Source organism: Tarenaya hassleriana, unplaced genomic scaffold, assembly GCF_000463585.1.
Source record: "Tarenaya hassleriana unplaced genomic scaffold, ASM46358v1 Cleome1, whole genome shotgun sequence".
Classification (NCBI taxonomy): Eukaryota; Viridiplantae; Streptophyta; class Magnoliopsida; order Brassicales; family Cleomaceae; genus Tarenaya; species Tarenaya hassleriana.
In genome coordinates, this window is record NW_010960187.1 from 8,219,332 (window position 1) to 8,235,425 (window position 16,094).

Here is a 16,094-nt window from a genome sequence, read left to right on the forward strand (position 1 = left end):
GCTCTTCCTATATCGTATATTCCTCTAATACTAAAGATCAGATCTAAATCTCGATAGTGACAATGAGCAAACTGATATGCAACATCTCAAGCTGAACAGCTTCGATTATAGAGAAAAAAAGTTCATTTGTGTTAAACTCTATGACATTTCACCATCAGAACTTCACAATCTGATTTCCCAAAACCTATAAGCCATCATTTCTTCCAATCCGACACCAACTCCAAAAGGCAGAGACGGAAAACGGGTATCGACACACAGGCTTTCAGACATGTTAACCTCTACATACTCCGGCAATCAAAGTACCTTCTCATTTAAGGAACGAAACCCGAAACCAAAAGCCAATCATTTACTACTGTCCTAATGTGTCCAAGAAGACAGTATCTACAACTCAAACAAGTGTTGTTAACAACCTCTTTGCTCTCATAAGGAAACTCCATATCCCATCAAGTGTGAAACCTGAACTTGTAACAGGGAAGTTAAACAGAACCACAAAAGAGAGATTCAAGTTTTGTCTCCTCCTCTCTCAGACAAAGCAAAAACCACTTTGAAACTTGACCCCTTTGCCACTTTCTTGACACCCAAGTCATGTATCTCTTGTTTCCTAAGTTTTTACCGACAATAATCACTGTTTCTGTGTCTTTTACTTTTTGAATTTTCCTCAACGCTCGAGAAATTTTTTGAACTTTGAATGAATTCCCTAAGTCTGCACACAGGACTCAATTCCCAACGACAACATCTGAATCTGACCTAATCCCTAGTAATTCAAAGACTGATACAAACTCCAGATCAACGTATGATTCATAATCTGAAGGAATCTCATCAGCACATAGAAAAAAAACGAGGAAATTGTTGTCGGAAAAATCAAGACCTGAGGAGTGAAATTGTCGGGGAAGAGGGAACGAGAACGGAGCTCGCCGGCGACGACGTCCCAGTCGCCGGAGCCGTGCCGGAGAACGGCTCCGGCCAACAGAAGCTCCTCCCACGTCCCCCACTCCGTCGCCGTCACCATCATCATCATCACCACCATCGACGACGACAACGACGCGTGCACGCTACGCGCTTCAATTAGAACAGCCACAAAACTACGCACCCCCAGCGCACGTTAGCGAAACCCGTCTCCCGACCAAATTTTTAAAAAAAGACACGATTATTGATAAGACAAAAAGAACAAGAGAAAAAAAAAGCCGTCTCGAGCGGGTTTGTGTCGGGAGATTACAGGATTAGCGGTTTTCCGGCGGCGATTATCCGGGGAATAATATACGACAGAGAGAAAAAAATGTTGGAAAAAAATGAAATTGAAGAATAAAATCGACGCGGGAGACAAGGAGTAGACGAAGATTGAGGACAGTGTTCAACGACGTTGCAAGAGAAATCGATGGTTTTGATTTTGTGTTTGTTGTTGTCAAAAGGGAAAGATGGAGACTGTTACGTTTAAGCTGTTTTTTTTTTGTTTTGTCCTTTTTTTTTGTATGAACGAGAGGAAAGGATAGATTTGCGTGCCTTATTATTTTTCCTAAATAAAGCAATTTTATATTTTTATGTAACAGAATTTTTCCTTCTTTTTTTTTTAATTAATTTTTGGGTCATCGTCACCACCACTCGGAGAACATTTGTTTTGTACAAAAAAAAAAAGAGAAAAATCAAGGGAAAATATTTGTATAATACCATTTGCCTAATATGTTTAATTTTTCTAATGAAATTAAATAATATTAAAAGAATGAGAGGATTTTTTTGGGTGTCTCTTTTTGAACGACGGAGCTCCACCAAGTCTTCAAAAAGTTTTTTTTATTCAACCACTGTTTTTTGATTGAATTGACGAATCAAAATAAGTGGAATTTCCATTTTTAAATATAATAATTCAAATGTCTTGTAAACAAAATGGTAATCATATTAATCACTCTCTTGAGTTCTTCTGTAAATTCCAAGTTTTTGAAGTGATTCCATAACATCTTTTCGATTATATGATACAATAAATGCAGATTTTACCAGAAACAAAAGGAGACATATTATTATGGACGATTTCATATTACTTCATTCCGACAAAAGGGACAATTACATCAAAGAGGCATAAGCATTACATGACATGAACAACACTTAAAGTCAGAGCCTAAAGTGAATCAAGAAATATATGAATTGCTCCTGCAAAAGATTGATTTACAACATACCACCATTTCCAGAGATCCTCTCGGCCGAGCTTTCGATCAAACCCGCTACAAGAAACTGCCCCGGGGGGAGGTTGCCGCTAGTCTCGAAGCAACGGATGACAAAATCGCAGCTTCGGGAAATGAGAGATATTTCTTGTCGATATACAGCTCGGGATCTCGAGTTACGTGGAACCAGTGAAGTTTATGACCTTAGCCTATGGTTCTTGAAGAACTAGATTTAGCTCTTGAGCCTTTCTTGATATCAAACCGCCTCGCCTCGACAGTACTGGAAGGATCTTCTGAACCTTTTGCAATTCCTCGAAACAGCTTCTGCAGATCTCTAACCTGCATTTCGGATTTCGTTTATTCGTATTATTTATTGTCAAGAAGAATAAATAAGCGCACCAAACTCAAACCGATCTCATAGTGTGAAGAGATCAAGATCTCCAGGCTTCAAGATACAGATGAAAGTGTAAGTACCTTTGCTCTGCATGAAGATCAACACCCACAATTCTTGGAGCTGAGACAGTTGAACGTATAACAGGGCCGAACACTGCTACAAGCTTCAGGAGCATTTCCAAGGAGACATTTACAGATCTGTAAATATTTCAAGGTCAAGAAGACAACATAATATGACATCGATCTGTTTTTTTTTTTCTGTTTCACAAGCGAAATATAATGCAAAGCATAATTTTAAGTCGGGGTATGGTATGGTATGATTTGTTACCTCTCAGTCCTGCTACCCAATAAGCCCGAGAGGACAGGGAGCAATTGAGAAAACAGGTCCAGTTTGAGAATCTCTGTTTTATCCGATAAAATACTTATGACATCTGCTTGGACCTGTTCCAGGATCAATGAGTTAGGTTATATCAGCATGTAAGATAGAAGAATGGCTACAAGAAGCTACTAAAACCACAAAATAAAACAGGAAAACGAATAATTATACTGAGATATACTCACAGAGTGATCGGACAGCTTCCTCAATGCACCGATTGCACCTTTAACATCATTCCTTTCCCAAAAATGTCTGACAATCTGCATGTTTGTGGTAAACCAACTACTTAGAGGAACTTATGCTTCAAATAAGGGAAAAAGAAACGGGTAAAACACTGTGACAGAGAGAAAAGGATAAGAGAGACCGGTGACCCCCAAGATCCTTTTTCCATAAAATAAGAGTAGACAATAGCTAGAGCCAAGTGAATATTCAACTATTCAAGAGTATCCAAGTAATGCAAGTAACAAAAGAAAAAGGAAAAAAACAAATTAAAGAGCTAAAATACCTGTAATTTGGTCAACCTCGATTGGAGAGTGGTTAAGAATGTATCGTGAGTTTGCATTAAATCTTCAATGATGTCACTGTCATTCTGCCTCCCAGATCCTTGAGGCTCTTCCTTCTGAAGATGCAAAACAGAAAAATTTTTGTCATCCCATCAAAATCATGTCATTCTTGAGATTGATTTTCTATTTTGGTATAGTGCCCATGAGTACTAGAACCAAATATGTGACAAAAACTGCATGCAAGACAAGGAGGTAGAAGTTACATGTTCATGAATGGCAAACATTACCTGGTTTGAAATATCATTAGCTGGTCGATCTGACGTCACATCAGCCACAGGATCGAGTAATGTCGGTACCTCCAGTGTTTGAGTAGCACTAGCTCGTTTCTTGGATGCTATATGAGACGTATCAGAGGTCAGTTTACTTGCCTGATTAGCTCTTACAGGCAATACACAGACAGGAGAAGCCCTAGCTGATCGTGTTGAAGTTATGTTAGGCTCATCAGATGTCATATTAGTTTCCTGATTGAGTACCACAGGTATTACTCGTGCTGGGGTACTCCTAGCTCGGCGTGTTGATATCATAGGAGGCTCATCTGAAGTCATATTGGTTGCCCGATCAAGAACCACGGGCATTACAATGGTCGGGCTCGGGCTAACTGCTTGTGATTTTGTTGTATTAGGCTCTTCCTTCACCATATTACTGTTCTGATCTGATGTTGTACTGGCTGCTTTATCTTCACTAGGAGTAGATTTCTCTCTTTTCTCAAACCTCTCAACCAATGAGCGTGTCCTTCCCGAAAAAACTCTTACTGCCAATATAGTTATTCTTATAAAATCAATAACCAGTGACTTTAGATGTTAACAACCAAAAACAAATAGCACAAAGATATCGATCGGCTTACCTCCCCTTACAATCTTCACAGAATTTGATTCACTGTTGCCTCCCGGAGATTCACGGCCTACACAAACCGAATATTTATGTTGACCAGTTACAATTGATAATTGCCTCACAACACAAGTAATCGAACCAGAACAGGCAACAGATGATGAAAAATGTGAAGCAAGTTCCAAGTGTAGCTAAAAGATTTAGATTTCAGCAAACAATATGCTGAGTGTATTCATTTGTCCTATTCCAAGCTTATGTCATTTTTAGTAACTTAATAGAGTTTAGTGGCTATTCCAGATCAACTTCCACGGGAATGCCAAGCCCACTTATATTTAATAACTCGAACTTCTCATATAGTAGAAAGATTGCCACAAGAGAGTAGCCAAACACATAAAGGTGATAATTTTCACTCATTACTTCATAAGTAGAGGTGTCTATTAATTAGTGAATTCAGGTACTGGATCAAGAACTTACTTTTCAGCTCATTGTCAGGTTTTTCTGGTGATAGAACTCTTTCAGACTTGGTGGCAATACTCTTGTTATTGATATCTTCCTTAGACGGGTTTCTACCACTGCCCTCAGTAACATAGCTTGCTTTTAAGTCTATGCCTCTTGAGTTCTCTAACCCGCCGTTTGTATTGCCAAGACTTCCAGAATCAACAGATAATGTCCGTCTTGCCTCATTATACTTAGGATTAGGTGACCTCTGCACATGAGGCGGTTTCAGCAGCATACCTAAGACATAATTAAAGAAATGTCAAAAGAGAGATAACTAAGACAATCAAAGATATATTTGATGAATACTGATGTGAGAAGTGGGAACCTACGATTCACTTCATTAGCCGGCGATTCTGGTGATAAAGCTTTTTCAAACTTAACAGCAATACTCTTGATGGTAGATTCCTCCGCATCATTTGATTTTTTTTTGCCCTCCTCAGAATCAGACACACTTTGAGTATCTGCCTCTTTTTCAGTATCCGATCCGCATTTCTTGTGATTCCCAGACTGAACAGCTACTGACTGCCTTTTTTCATCAAACTTCATTGCCGTTTTTCTTACATGAGCGGGTCTAAGTAACATCCCTGGTCTAGTTCTTGAGAAAGTGATAGATTCCCTGCCTGAATCAGAACCTTCTTTTCCAATATCACTGTCCCTTGGTACAACGCTAGAGGGCACAACAAAAGACTTATCCCCTGCTTGACCAGTAGACTGCTTCTCGCCTGTCATATTACCAAGTTTTCCAGATTCCATAGGCAATACCACTTTTGGAGTGCTTAGAGGTCCTGGCTTTTCTGCAGCAGTAGAATTTCCACCTGTGGCTTTAAACAGAAGAGGCTCAAATTAGACCAAACATAAACAGTAGATACATGAACATCAAGTTGTTCTCATTTCTCACACACAAAAGTTATGAAGATTTCGACTTATAGATTGCAAGGCCCACACAGAAGTTATCCGTAGGTCGATTTTACTCATTCAGGAAAGCCAATTCGAAAGAAGACTATATAACATTGCATTTCAGCCTCATTAGGTTTCAAAAGCTCTAAAACGTATGGATATAATAAAATTATACAATGCTCCTCGTGATTAGCATGCTTCACGCTTTGATATCAACAAGATTTCACACTAGGACTGCAATGGCCTATAGATGAATAAATCTTTTTCACAATTAGCAGCAGTTATTTTTTTCATTTTAATTGTGGATATACGAAAATATAGCAATTAGAAAGGCAGCATCAACCATCTCCATACATCAGAACATTGATCAAAACAGAGAAGGACGAACAAAACTCTAACCATGAATCAGTAAATGCCACAGAGGAAGAAACCAAACACTAGTTTCGAAGAAAAAGATGAACACACGAACATCAAAAAAGGAAATAACATCCACTCACAGTCAATGTATATGTTTTTTATTTCTTTAGTCTCATAATCTGGGGATGTACTGCGCCTGGTGCCACTCCCTTTTACCCCAGAAGACTGATTGTCTACCGTACTAAATATTTTCTCCACATATTCCTTTTTATCCACCGCTCCAGCTCCATATGGTTCAATAAGCTGCTAAAATTTAAGGAAAGAGGGAAAATCATCTGAGATTCTCAAATCTTTTTATTTACTAGCTTCAAAAAACTTCCAAAAAAAGTATTGACAATCACAACCAATGGCATACCGATATATCTGCAACCCATATTCCTACAGAATTTTGGTAGTATGAACAACCCAGGAGCTTTCCTTCATTGATGCAGAAGTCACCAAGTGTTGACCATCCCATATCAACACCATCATGGCAAACCACAGGTTCCCATGAATAAACCTGCATTACAAGCAAGAGTTGATGATTTCAACATTTCACATTAGACAACAAATGAAGCCATATAACTCATCGTTAAGAAAATGAAACCTTCAAACCATCATCCAGTCCACAAAAAAGGGTCCGACCATCGGGATGAAAAGCGATTGAACGAACTCCTGTGGCCTGTGAAACAAGAAATCTAAAACGTCTCGGAGGAGATTCAAGAGATAGCAAGTAAATGAGAAGTTCTATGACAAGTCTAGAAATTGTCCAAAAGATATGACTTCATCAGATGCTATTTTGTGGAGTTACATTGGTTCACTCAATATCTTGAGTAAGTCAAGAAATTTATTATGATTTTGCAATTCTCTAACATGCTCTTTTTATAGCAATCGAAACAAGGAGATTTTAAATGATGTAATTCTATACGAGTGGTTCCCAAATCACACGCCTATATCGAACTATCACAACATAAGATTATAAAGGTGAAAAAAAGTTGTGGTAGATTCTCATGGGCCATGGCCAAAGCAGTACTTGCTACTTAGTGATATCTGCAAAATCAAATTTTACCCTAAACCTGAAAATTTTAAACACAAGCTCAAATACCTCTGGTCTAGAAGATCCAATCAGTTCAAATGTTTCCAAATCCCAGAACTTGACAGTCCTATCAGCAGAACCTGAACAATGAATGGTAGTATTAAAATCAAACGCCAGAAAACAAAATTTGTAGATAGGTAGAAATGATGTTTCTCTAGTTACAATTGTCAAAGAACAAGTTAAGCGAAAGTTGCCACCTTTCTAACCAAAACAAATGTTTGAGTATAAAAATGCCATTTCATCTATTAAAACAAAACTCAGTAGTAGCCTAGTAGGAAGATCAGGTTACTGCTCCAAGCAAGAATACAGGCAGATTCATTATTAGAGAAGGTAACAAGCACCAATGTGAACAGCTCATTGATAGAATCAACGACAATATCTTGACTACCACATGTTGAACTTGAATTGAACCTCTTCGCCACTGATATTAGGCATAACCAATGTCATAAGATTACTAGCATTCGGAATACAGCAAATACTAAATCAAAACAACAATGTTCAGACCAGTTATCAAGCCAAATAAGCAACATCATAATCTTTTTTTTTGCTATACTATTAAACTCTAGATGTAACGAATTTGATTATATCAGAAAGTACATGACAAAAGAAAAAGTATTGAAGTAACAAGATAAGAGATCTAAAGAAGTCTTTCATCAAGGAAAGACAACCTCAATGCAAAGAGAAATCGAATGTGGTTAGGCAAATGAAGAGCTAAAGACCAACCTGTGGCAAGGAGAAACTCAAGAGGGTGGAAGTCTAAGGAACGGATATGTCCTTCATGAAATTTAAAATCATGCAAGAGCTTTCCTGCAGTCAAATCCCATACCTATTGGATACAATAACGAGCACATTGTTATAAGAAATTTTTTTGAAAAACTTTTTTTTTCTAAAGAAGCACAAGGCCCTTTAAGTGATACTGCTGATCTTACTTTCACAACATTATCAAGTCCTCCAGACACTACCCAACGACCATCAGGAGTAAATTTGATGGTGTTAATGCCACGAGTATGACCCTTGTATGTGTGTATGCAACCCTTCTTTCTAATATCCCAGATCCTTAGATTCGTGTCCATGGATCCAGATGCGAAAAATTCACCAAACGGATGAAATTCAACAGCAGAGCAATTTGATCTGTGTCCCGTAAGAGCTCGAACCACTACACTTCAAGAGCAAGAATGAAAATATTAGAACCTCATATGTTTAAACTTAAACACAGCATAGTCCTGTAGACTGCTCTGCTCAAAGGGCCTCATAATCCACTCAGATCTCAACTCAAACGCATTGAACATGTTCCCATCTGATGGATCAATCTACGCATATACACTGTGTAAGACAATTCCTAAACAAGGACAGAAAATCGATAACTTACTCTTTGCTTCTTCAAGATTCCACAGCTTTATCACACCCGAAGAAGCTCCAGCAAGCACCGAAACTTCTGATGGGTCAAAATCCACCGAGTCAACCGGGCTCGTATGCCCACAAAGACTCTGCAAACAAGACAGATGAATAACAATCAGTCTTCTATTAATGTGTAACCACAAAACAAGACGGAAGAACATTATATGCTTTTACAAGCATTTAATTCAGTAGAAATGGAACTCCTGACAAGTAAATACGGCAAGAAAAGGAAATCAAGAAACTAAATGAACTTTTGTATCATTAAGTGGAAGGATTACAAGTAAGAACAATGAGGTGGAGCAAATTACAAGAACGGATAAACATGAACACACCATTAAAGACGTTGGCTTGCCGATTGCCCAAAGGTTGACGTTGCAATCATCTCCACCGGTAATGAGAAGACGAGATGTCTTCTTCCCGATACTCAGACAATTCACATTTGCAGAATGCGCCAAAAACTCCTCTATTTCCCAAATCAAGTCAAGTTATAAACAAATAGTATTCCATTTGAAGCATCTTAATAGCAAAACAAAACTAAGATCAAAACTTTTTTACGGATTGAATCATATATCCATAGAATGAAATCAGAACAAACACACAAAAACAAAATTTGAAGTTTCTTCTCAGTCATCTGTTCAGTGACCACACAAAGTCTAATCCCATTTTGCTGCATCAGCCAGGAAATTCAATCCGAAACAAACTTAAGGTGATGAGACAAACCCCAACGGGGTAAATGTTGAAGATTAACCCATTAGCATCAGCTAAAAGATAAGATCAGAAAAGGGATAAACCCTAACGATTTAGTGACAAGGCCATACAAGATTTCTCAAAATCGAACTTAAAAATATAGCTAAAAATTTCAACGATGTCACCCTCGAAAACACAAGGATACGCAGCTTATATCCACGCTTCGCCATTTTCTACTTGTTTCGGGCAGATTTACGGGGACAAGGAGAAACTCAAAATCCGAAATCGGATTCCTTTATGCGTCGGTAATCAATCCAAGAACCACAGAATCGGAACTGGGAAATGAATTGTCAACTCTACGACAGAGGTCGAGATTTCTCTGAGATCCAAGGGGAAAAGCATGGAAAAGACTACTGCCTGTTGTCAGAAATCAAATCCGATGAGAGAGAGAGATTCGCGAAGAACTTGAGGGAGAGAGATAAAAATCAGATTCAAATAGTGGCAACGAGCAGGAAGGAAGAACAAGAGAGAGAAGAGAAAAGGTAAAGCGGAGAATTTTCCATTTCTTTTTCAGATTTTTTTTTTACATTTTCATTTAATCTTTACAATTTTTTTTGGTCGGTTTCATTTATTTTATTTATTTTCCTCGTATAAATAAAAACTTCAGAGGCAACGAGCAGTGGAGCCAGTTTCTTCCCTGACCAAAGTGCCCTTTCGTCGTCCATACGATGGTTGAGATTACGAGAATACCCTTGCCCACCACAATCCGCCCTCACGCCATTGCCACATGTTTTTCTCCGGCCGACGCAATCATATTTTATTTTTTTAATATAAAGTTTTGGAATATTATTTGGTAATCGAGGAGTTTACACGTCAGTCTCCCTATTTTGTTATTTTCCCTTTGGGCATTACCGACCTTTACAAATAGAGCTTTTTCATTAGAAATTAAAACGAATTATATATATATATATAATATAATCTTTGGAAGAGCATAATTAACGGTTGACGTCAAGTATAATTATACCATATGCCAGATATTAAATAGAGGAACAGAGATCTTCCTGTTATTAAATAAATCATAACAACTTGGATTCTATGCATTCTTATTATTATTTCAAAACTGAAAAAGTTTGAATTTCTATTTTATGGATCGAACCAGTTAGGGTCCTGGTTGGTCTGACCTGTAAATTTGTGCAAATAATAATATTATTATTATAATTTGATTTTATATGTTAGTTTTCTCAAGGGCTATAGACATGATCTAAGCGTCTAAATCCAAGTGCTTTGCATGTTTTGTTCCTTCTTTTAAACCCAAAAGGACCATATACTCATTACAAAAAAATAAAATAAAAAATCATACGCTTTCCCTTAAATATTACAAGTTATCAGTATATGGTATATTTCGATTTGGATCCATATAGAATAGTGGTGGTAGACATTTCGGTTCCATTTTTGGAAACTAAACGGTACAAAACTGAAAATTTCGATATATTTTTCGAATTATATTATTCAAAATTTTCGAATGGAACGTTTTTTTTTATAGAATCGAATTATCCGAATTGAATCGAAACGAATTTTATAAAATTTTTGAAAAACCAATTTTTTTAAAAAAAACTCTAATTTTTATCAACAAAAACTGAAATCGAACGATATTGAAACTGAATCGAACCGAATAATATACGGTACTAATTTAGTATAAAATTTAAAATACCAAATAGATCGTTCTCGAATCAAATTGAATCTCAAAATGTCCGTCCCTACTAAATAGTATATCATTATATCATTATATGTGGGGTGGAGTCTAATGTAAAAACAAATTCGGATAATAATTTTTTCAGACATAACTATATTTTTTAATTAAAAATAATTCAAAGTGAATTAAAATATAATTCGAACAGAGCAAAACAATTGACATAAAATTATTTGGATTAATGTTTTTTAATAAAAATAAAAAAATCTAAACCAATACCAAAACCTACAGCCCCAATTATTAATATAATTATATTTAAGCCGTCGTTTTGTCATCATCATCACTCTTTTCTTGCTTGAGTTACTATTTTTAGCCAAGAACATTTATTTGGAAGGAACTGGATTTATATATTAGTATTTATAATATGTCTTTTGTGGGATGTCGAAATATAATTATAATCTTAAATAAATAATAATTTTTTCCAGAAATTACAATGGTCGACGTGGTTCTTAATTACAACGGGCTAGGATTTGAATATGTTGGGCCTATGGGCTAGGCTCAATACTTGAGTCCAAATAATTATACCATGTTTTCAGATAACGGATTCTATCCATATTTATCGAAATGAATTGAATATGTTGGGCCTACGGGCTAGGCCCAATAAATTCGAACATTAAAATAAAAATAATCTAAAGGAATTATTTATATTTAAAAAAATAAACATTTATCAATAAAAAATTAATCCGAATAAAAAGCGTACTCATCAATTAAAACTCAATAAATATAAACTAGGGACTACGGGTTCACATTTCGGTTCGATTCGAAACCGTTTTCAAATTCTCGAACGGTATTATTTTTAGAGAACCAAATTTTTTCGGAATCGAACCGAACCGAACTTTAAAAAATCTCAAAAATCCGAATATTTTTAAAGAAAATCTAGCTTTTTTTAAATAAAATCTGTAACCAAACTGAACCGATACCAAAACCAAACCGAATAGAATATAAAAACCGATTGGTACCTTTTTGTAAAACCGAAAAAACCGAACTGATCCATTTCCATCTCAAACCCGAACCGTTTCCCGAAACGTCCATCCCTAATATAAATACAAACACCGAACTGAAGATATAATTTCTCTACAACAAAAAACAAAACACACAAAAATAACCGGAGACTAAATTCGAACCAAAACCCGAAATATCCGGTTAAGTATAAACTGCTCACCACTTAACACAAGAAATGGACACAGAACCTCAAAATGAGACCTGACAACCCCTGAACAATATGCTTAAGCCAAGACCCATTACCAGTTTTAGAACCCTAATTCTCTCTTATGTACACAAAATATCCCAAACACAATCTCCTCAGCTTACTTCTCTCATCCCCAGCAATGCAGAGAAGTTCGTGAAGAGAAAAAAAACGAGTACAAACCCGCCAAACTCAACTCGATTCATCGTGGTTGCCCCGAGGAGCGCAAAAAAATCGGCTTTTTTGGGCCTGAGGGGATCGGCATCTCAACATTCTTGGATAGAGTTTGAATTGGAGCTGGTCGAAGAATCTCTGGATGAATTATGGTGATGATGAGGCAGAGAGACGGGATCACGATGGCATTGGACGGGCGCTGGATGCGCCATGAACGTCGGGATCTCATCTCCTGGCATCAATACCGAAACCCCATTTGAGTACACAGCCATCTGCACAAGCATATAACCATATTATCACGTGTTAGAAATGCAAAACCATATGTTAGGCAGTGATGGGCGTTAAAACCAGATACCCACGACGGATATCTGGAATGCGGGTACACGGCAACGCGGGTTCAGGTTCGGCTTAACCGCGGGACCCATCTGCGTTAAACCTCGGGCATTTTGAGGGAAGTTACAATAAAATCTAGGTCATGTTCTTGCAAAATTATCATTATACCCCTGCGGGTACCCGAGTATCGCAAAGTCGAGGAGAAGATACTTTGGCCATGAAACCACAGGGTTGAGGCCTGAGGCCGGGTATCCGAAAACTCGGGTCCCAATCCGTGTTCACTCGTAGCATATGTAACAAGGGCTTTCATTCTTGAACATTTCAAGTGCCTTCAAGTGTTTGCAGATGTGGAGATGAAGAAGAAAATCATAAACTCTAAAAGCATATGATGATTATTCAATGTTGAGAATTCCGGTATAGGGATTGCATAATCGGTGACTGTAGCTCCGACCATTCAGAGAGTTTCCACCAGAGAAGATGTGATGGAGCCAGCCTTACCAACGAGAATTATCGAAAAGACAACAACAGAACTAACCCTTCAATTCAGACAAGTGAAATGTCATGTTTCCTCAACAGAAAACTCATTTAACACATAGGCAAAGACATTGTCTGAGATGAAAGAGACCAAGATTAGGCAATGGGTCCTTGTATGTCCAATGCCTTTGTTTTGCTCACATGGATGGCTCCATGAGTAATGCCAATCATTCCCTATCAAAATAACTATCAAGACTCCTGATCAAGAAAGCAAAAATGACTATCAAGATCCCAGTAAGACCCAGATTTCGATATTTTGATTCGAAGATCTAATCAATCTCAACTAATCAAGGATGATCCTGCAAGAAAGCTACTGCATTTACTAAAAACGGAGATAAAAGAGCCCTCCAATCTCCATAACTATAAGATATGCCCCAAGAGAACCCTCGAAGGAGCAATCTTAGCTTTGGAAAAGCCGGTGGGCCATTGGTGTTCCTCGAAGAATGCCACTCATAATTCCACACGCATAGATACACTTTTGTCACTCATAATACTTCCAAACGAATCAATGGCGAAATTCCACTGTTTTTTTTTGTCAACAAGGAAAAGGCTGACGAATGAATGAATTGGACATCATTGGTGTCTAGGAATCGCATTCCAGTGTATATGAGATGAAGTCACAGGAAAATCTCCATGTGCGTGTTGATTAAAAAAGCATGTGCAATGGTGTGTCCATTATACCGCAATTAAAGAACCATGCTTTTTCATGTTTTTTTTCTTGTTTTTGCTTTTGGATCACACCAAATAACTCATACAATATGAAAATACACATACAAAAATATAATCTTTCGGAAAATTTAAGGAGCAGAGAAACGTAAAGATGAAAGCTTTTGGCAGCAAATAAGCATTTTCTCACACAAGATCGAAGCTTTAAGGCGGGGAAAGCAGAATTCGAATTCCAAAATTAGCAAGAAAAAACATAAACGCAGTAAATGGAAGACGAACGCAAGAACAATTTGAGAGCGCTTCCCCACAGTAAAAACGCCATTTCTGGTAGTTTCCATAAGGATTTGAGAAATCAATAAACTTTTCCTAAAGTTTTTACAAACCCAAGATCTGAATATCGGCGAAATCCCGAGATGGGGGAACTAGGTCAAAACCCGAGACGAATTCACACGCATGCAGTGGACATAAACCGAAAAAGAAGGGACTTGTACTCATTTTCTCTCCTTTTTCTGTTTGGCAAGGAAGAAAAAGGAAACTACTTGCCTTGGGAGATTGGAAACCGAGCTTGGTGCCATTGAACCCGACCCGAGAATCCAAACCCGACGGGATTCGACCCGGAGAGGCCCGAGAAGGGGTGGGTCGAATCAATCTCTCGAAAATAGCCATGGCGAGGAACATGGAGATGAGAATGGCGGTGGCGACGAACCCAAATGACACAGCACTGACGGAGTCGTCGGAGGAGTTGGATCTCCATGGAGGCTCCTCTCGCTGGAGATCCATCGGGGATCCCACGGGCGGCCAAGGATTCCGGCCAACTCCAGTGACAGTGAAGCTCTCTAGCTCTCTCATCGTGTTACGAAACCTTTTTCTAGGGTTTTGCTAGTGTTTGCTTTCGTGGTTTCTTCACCATGGACGTCATGGTGGTACACTCATGGCGAATCGAAGGGATTGTCAGAGAAAAAGAAGAGGAAGCATGTGGAGGCTAAGAAGCAACACTCAAAACCTATTGGGGTTTAAACGAATTAAATAAGCTGAGCTTTGGAGACACATGTCAATGCCTTTTTCTAAAAACATAATTTTTAATTTTTTTTTTTTTTGGAATCCTATAGAAATGATAAGAATAATGGAAAATATTATCTGATTCCGTTTTTCTTTTTTACAAATATAAAGAAATTGTTTTAGCACATTTCTAATTTTATGCACAATCATTTTTATACATATCCAAATATTAATCAAGATTCACATTGTCTGTATGTATGTATCGATTCTTTAAATATATAAACCACAAATATCTATATATATATATATATATCTCAATTTATCCAGAGAAAAGACTAAGTATACTCCATATTTAGGACTCTGACTACGAACTCAAATTTAAAGGAGACTTGTTATTTGCCCCGGAATGGATGCTCTCAACGCTCATAAGATAATGGCATGGAAATATTCAAAAGAATCAAATAATTTCAAGTTTTTTTATACTTTATTAATTTGTAAAAATAGTAAAAAGCGTCTTTTAAAAATATATCTGTAAAAAATTAGTTCAATAATTTTTTTATACAAAAGATCAAATATATTTGAATTTTCTAGAACCTAAATTATACAATGAAATTATTTCATATTTTTTCCAAATTTTATATGATAAATAGCTAACTAGTTTACATATATAATTTTGCTAATAAGCCAAAAGAATCATAGCGATTTTAGCCGAGAAAATCAAGGTAGGAAGATATTTCGTGAAAAAAAAATCTCAAAGAGATCGCATTGTTTGTTACATGAGATTACGGCTCTCGAAATTTTACGTTTTCGTTTAAATGAAACTAAAAATCCTAAAAAAATCAAAATTTGCAAGAAACAACAAAAAAAATTATAAAATCTTTTTTAGAACATAAGGTTTTAGAATTTATGTAAAAAAGAAAGTATTGAAATTGAAATTTTTTCTTTTTTGGAAAAAAAATATACTCTTTTATTTTTCGTACCTATTTAGATATAACATTTTATTTTGAAAAACATATTATTTTGATACTCAAAATTTTCAAATTTTGCAGCGGGGAAAGGTTCAAATTCGCTTAAATAAACAAACATCATTTTGAATTTCCAATTTTATGGATTATGCAAAAAAAAAAAGAGTATTGTTTTATCATTTTTTATTTAAGGGGGGGGGGGGGG

General features: G+C 36.9%; 3 protein-coding genes across 7 annotated transcripts in view; all 3 read right to left on the reverse strand.

Moving 5' to 3' along the window:
• Positions 1 to 1,488, reverse strand: part of LOC104819085 — a 3,927-nt gene extending 2,439 nt beyond the window's left edge. The window contains exon 1 of the mRNA XM_010548978.2: positions 869 to 1,488. Within this exon, the coding sequence (XP_010547280.1) occupies positions 869 to 1,027 (159 nt within the window). The 5' untranslated portion in view covers positions 1,028 to 1,488. The remainder of the gene's footprint in view (positions 1 to 868) is intronic.
• Positions 1,489 to 2,000: 512 nt separating this feature from the next.
• On the reverse strand, positions 2,001 to 9,856 carry LOC104819093 (katanin p80 WD40 repeat-containing subunit B1 homolog). Of its 5 annotated transcripts, none has more exons than XM_010549012.1 (18): positions 9,488 to 9,856; positions 8,928 to 9,058; positions 8,567 to 8,684; positions 8,127 to 8,353; positions 7,921 to 8,023; positions 7,207 to 7,277; positions 6,709 to 6,783; positions 6,478 to 6,621; positions 6,203 to 6,365; positions 5,138 to 5,623; positions 4,785 to 5,045; positions 4,327 to 4,383; positions 3,710 to 4,233; positions 3,425 to 3,538; positions 3,105 to 3,179; positions 2,872 to 2,984; positions 2,625 to 2,741; positions 2,001 to 2,489 (listed from the first exon to the last, which is right to left on the reverse strand). In XM_010549012.1, exons 1-18 carry the CDS (start codon positions 9,510 to 9,512, stop codon positions 2,360 to 2,362), a joined length of 2,934 nt encoding a protein of 977 aa, XP_010547314.1. In that variant the 5' UTR covers positions 9,513 to 9,856; the 3' UTR covers positions 2,001 to 2,359. The 5 variants fall into 5 exon arrangements, with proteins under 5 accessions (XP_010547314.1, XP_010547296.1, XP_010547304.1 ...); XM_010548994.1 differs by having other exon boundaries at positions 5,138 to 5,629; XM_010549002.1 differs by having other exon boundaries at positions 6,203 to 6,368.
• Positions 9,857 to 12,009: 2,153 nt separating this feature from the next.
• LOC104819126 lies at positions 12,010 to 14,930 on the reverse strand. Its single transcript, XM_010549044.1, has 2 exons — positions 14,469 to 14,930; positions 12,010 to 12,664 (listed from the first exon to the last, which is right to left on the reverse strand). Exons 1-2 carry the CDS (start codon positions 14,772 to 14,774, stop codon positions 12,485 to 12,487), a joined length of 486 nt encoding a protein of 161 aa, XP_010547346.1. The 5' UTR covers positions 14,775 to 14,930; the 3' UTR covers positions 12,010 to 12,484.
• Between the last annotated feature and the right edge of the window lie 1,164 nt (positions 14,931 to 16,094).

Excerpts from the sequence above, each read along its gene's own strand:
- LOC104819093 (XM_010548987.1), bottom strand. The coding sequence starts at position 9,512 with ATGGCGAAGCGTGGATATAAGCTGC. Across the intron at positions 8,354-8,566 it reads GAATCTTGAAGAAGCAAAGA|TGGTTCGAGCTCTTACGGGA; the intron begins GTAAGTTATCGA and ends CTTGAAGTGTAG. Across the intron at positions 8,024-8,126 it reads GACTTGATAATGTTGTGAAA|GTATGGGATTTGACTGCAGG; the intron begins GTAAGATCAGCA and ends TGTATCCAATAG.
- LOC104819126 (XM_010549044.1), bottom strand. The coding sequence starts at position 14,774 with ATGAGAGAGCTAGAGAGCTTCACTGTCACTGGAGTTGGCCGGAATCCT. Across the intron at positions 12,665-14,468 it reads TCGGTTTCCAATCTCCCAAG|ATGGCTGTGTACTCAAATGG; the intron begins GCAAGTAGTTTC and ends ATGCTTGTGCAG.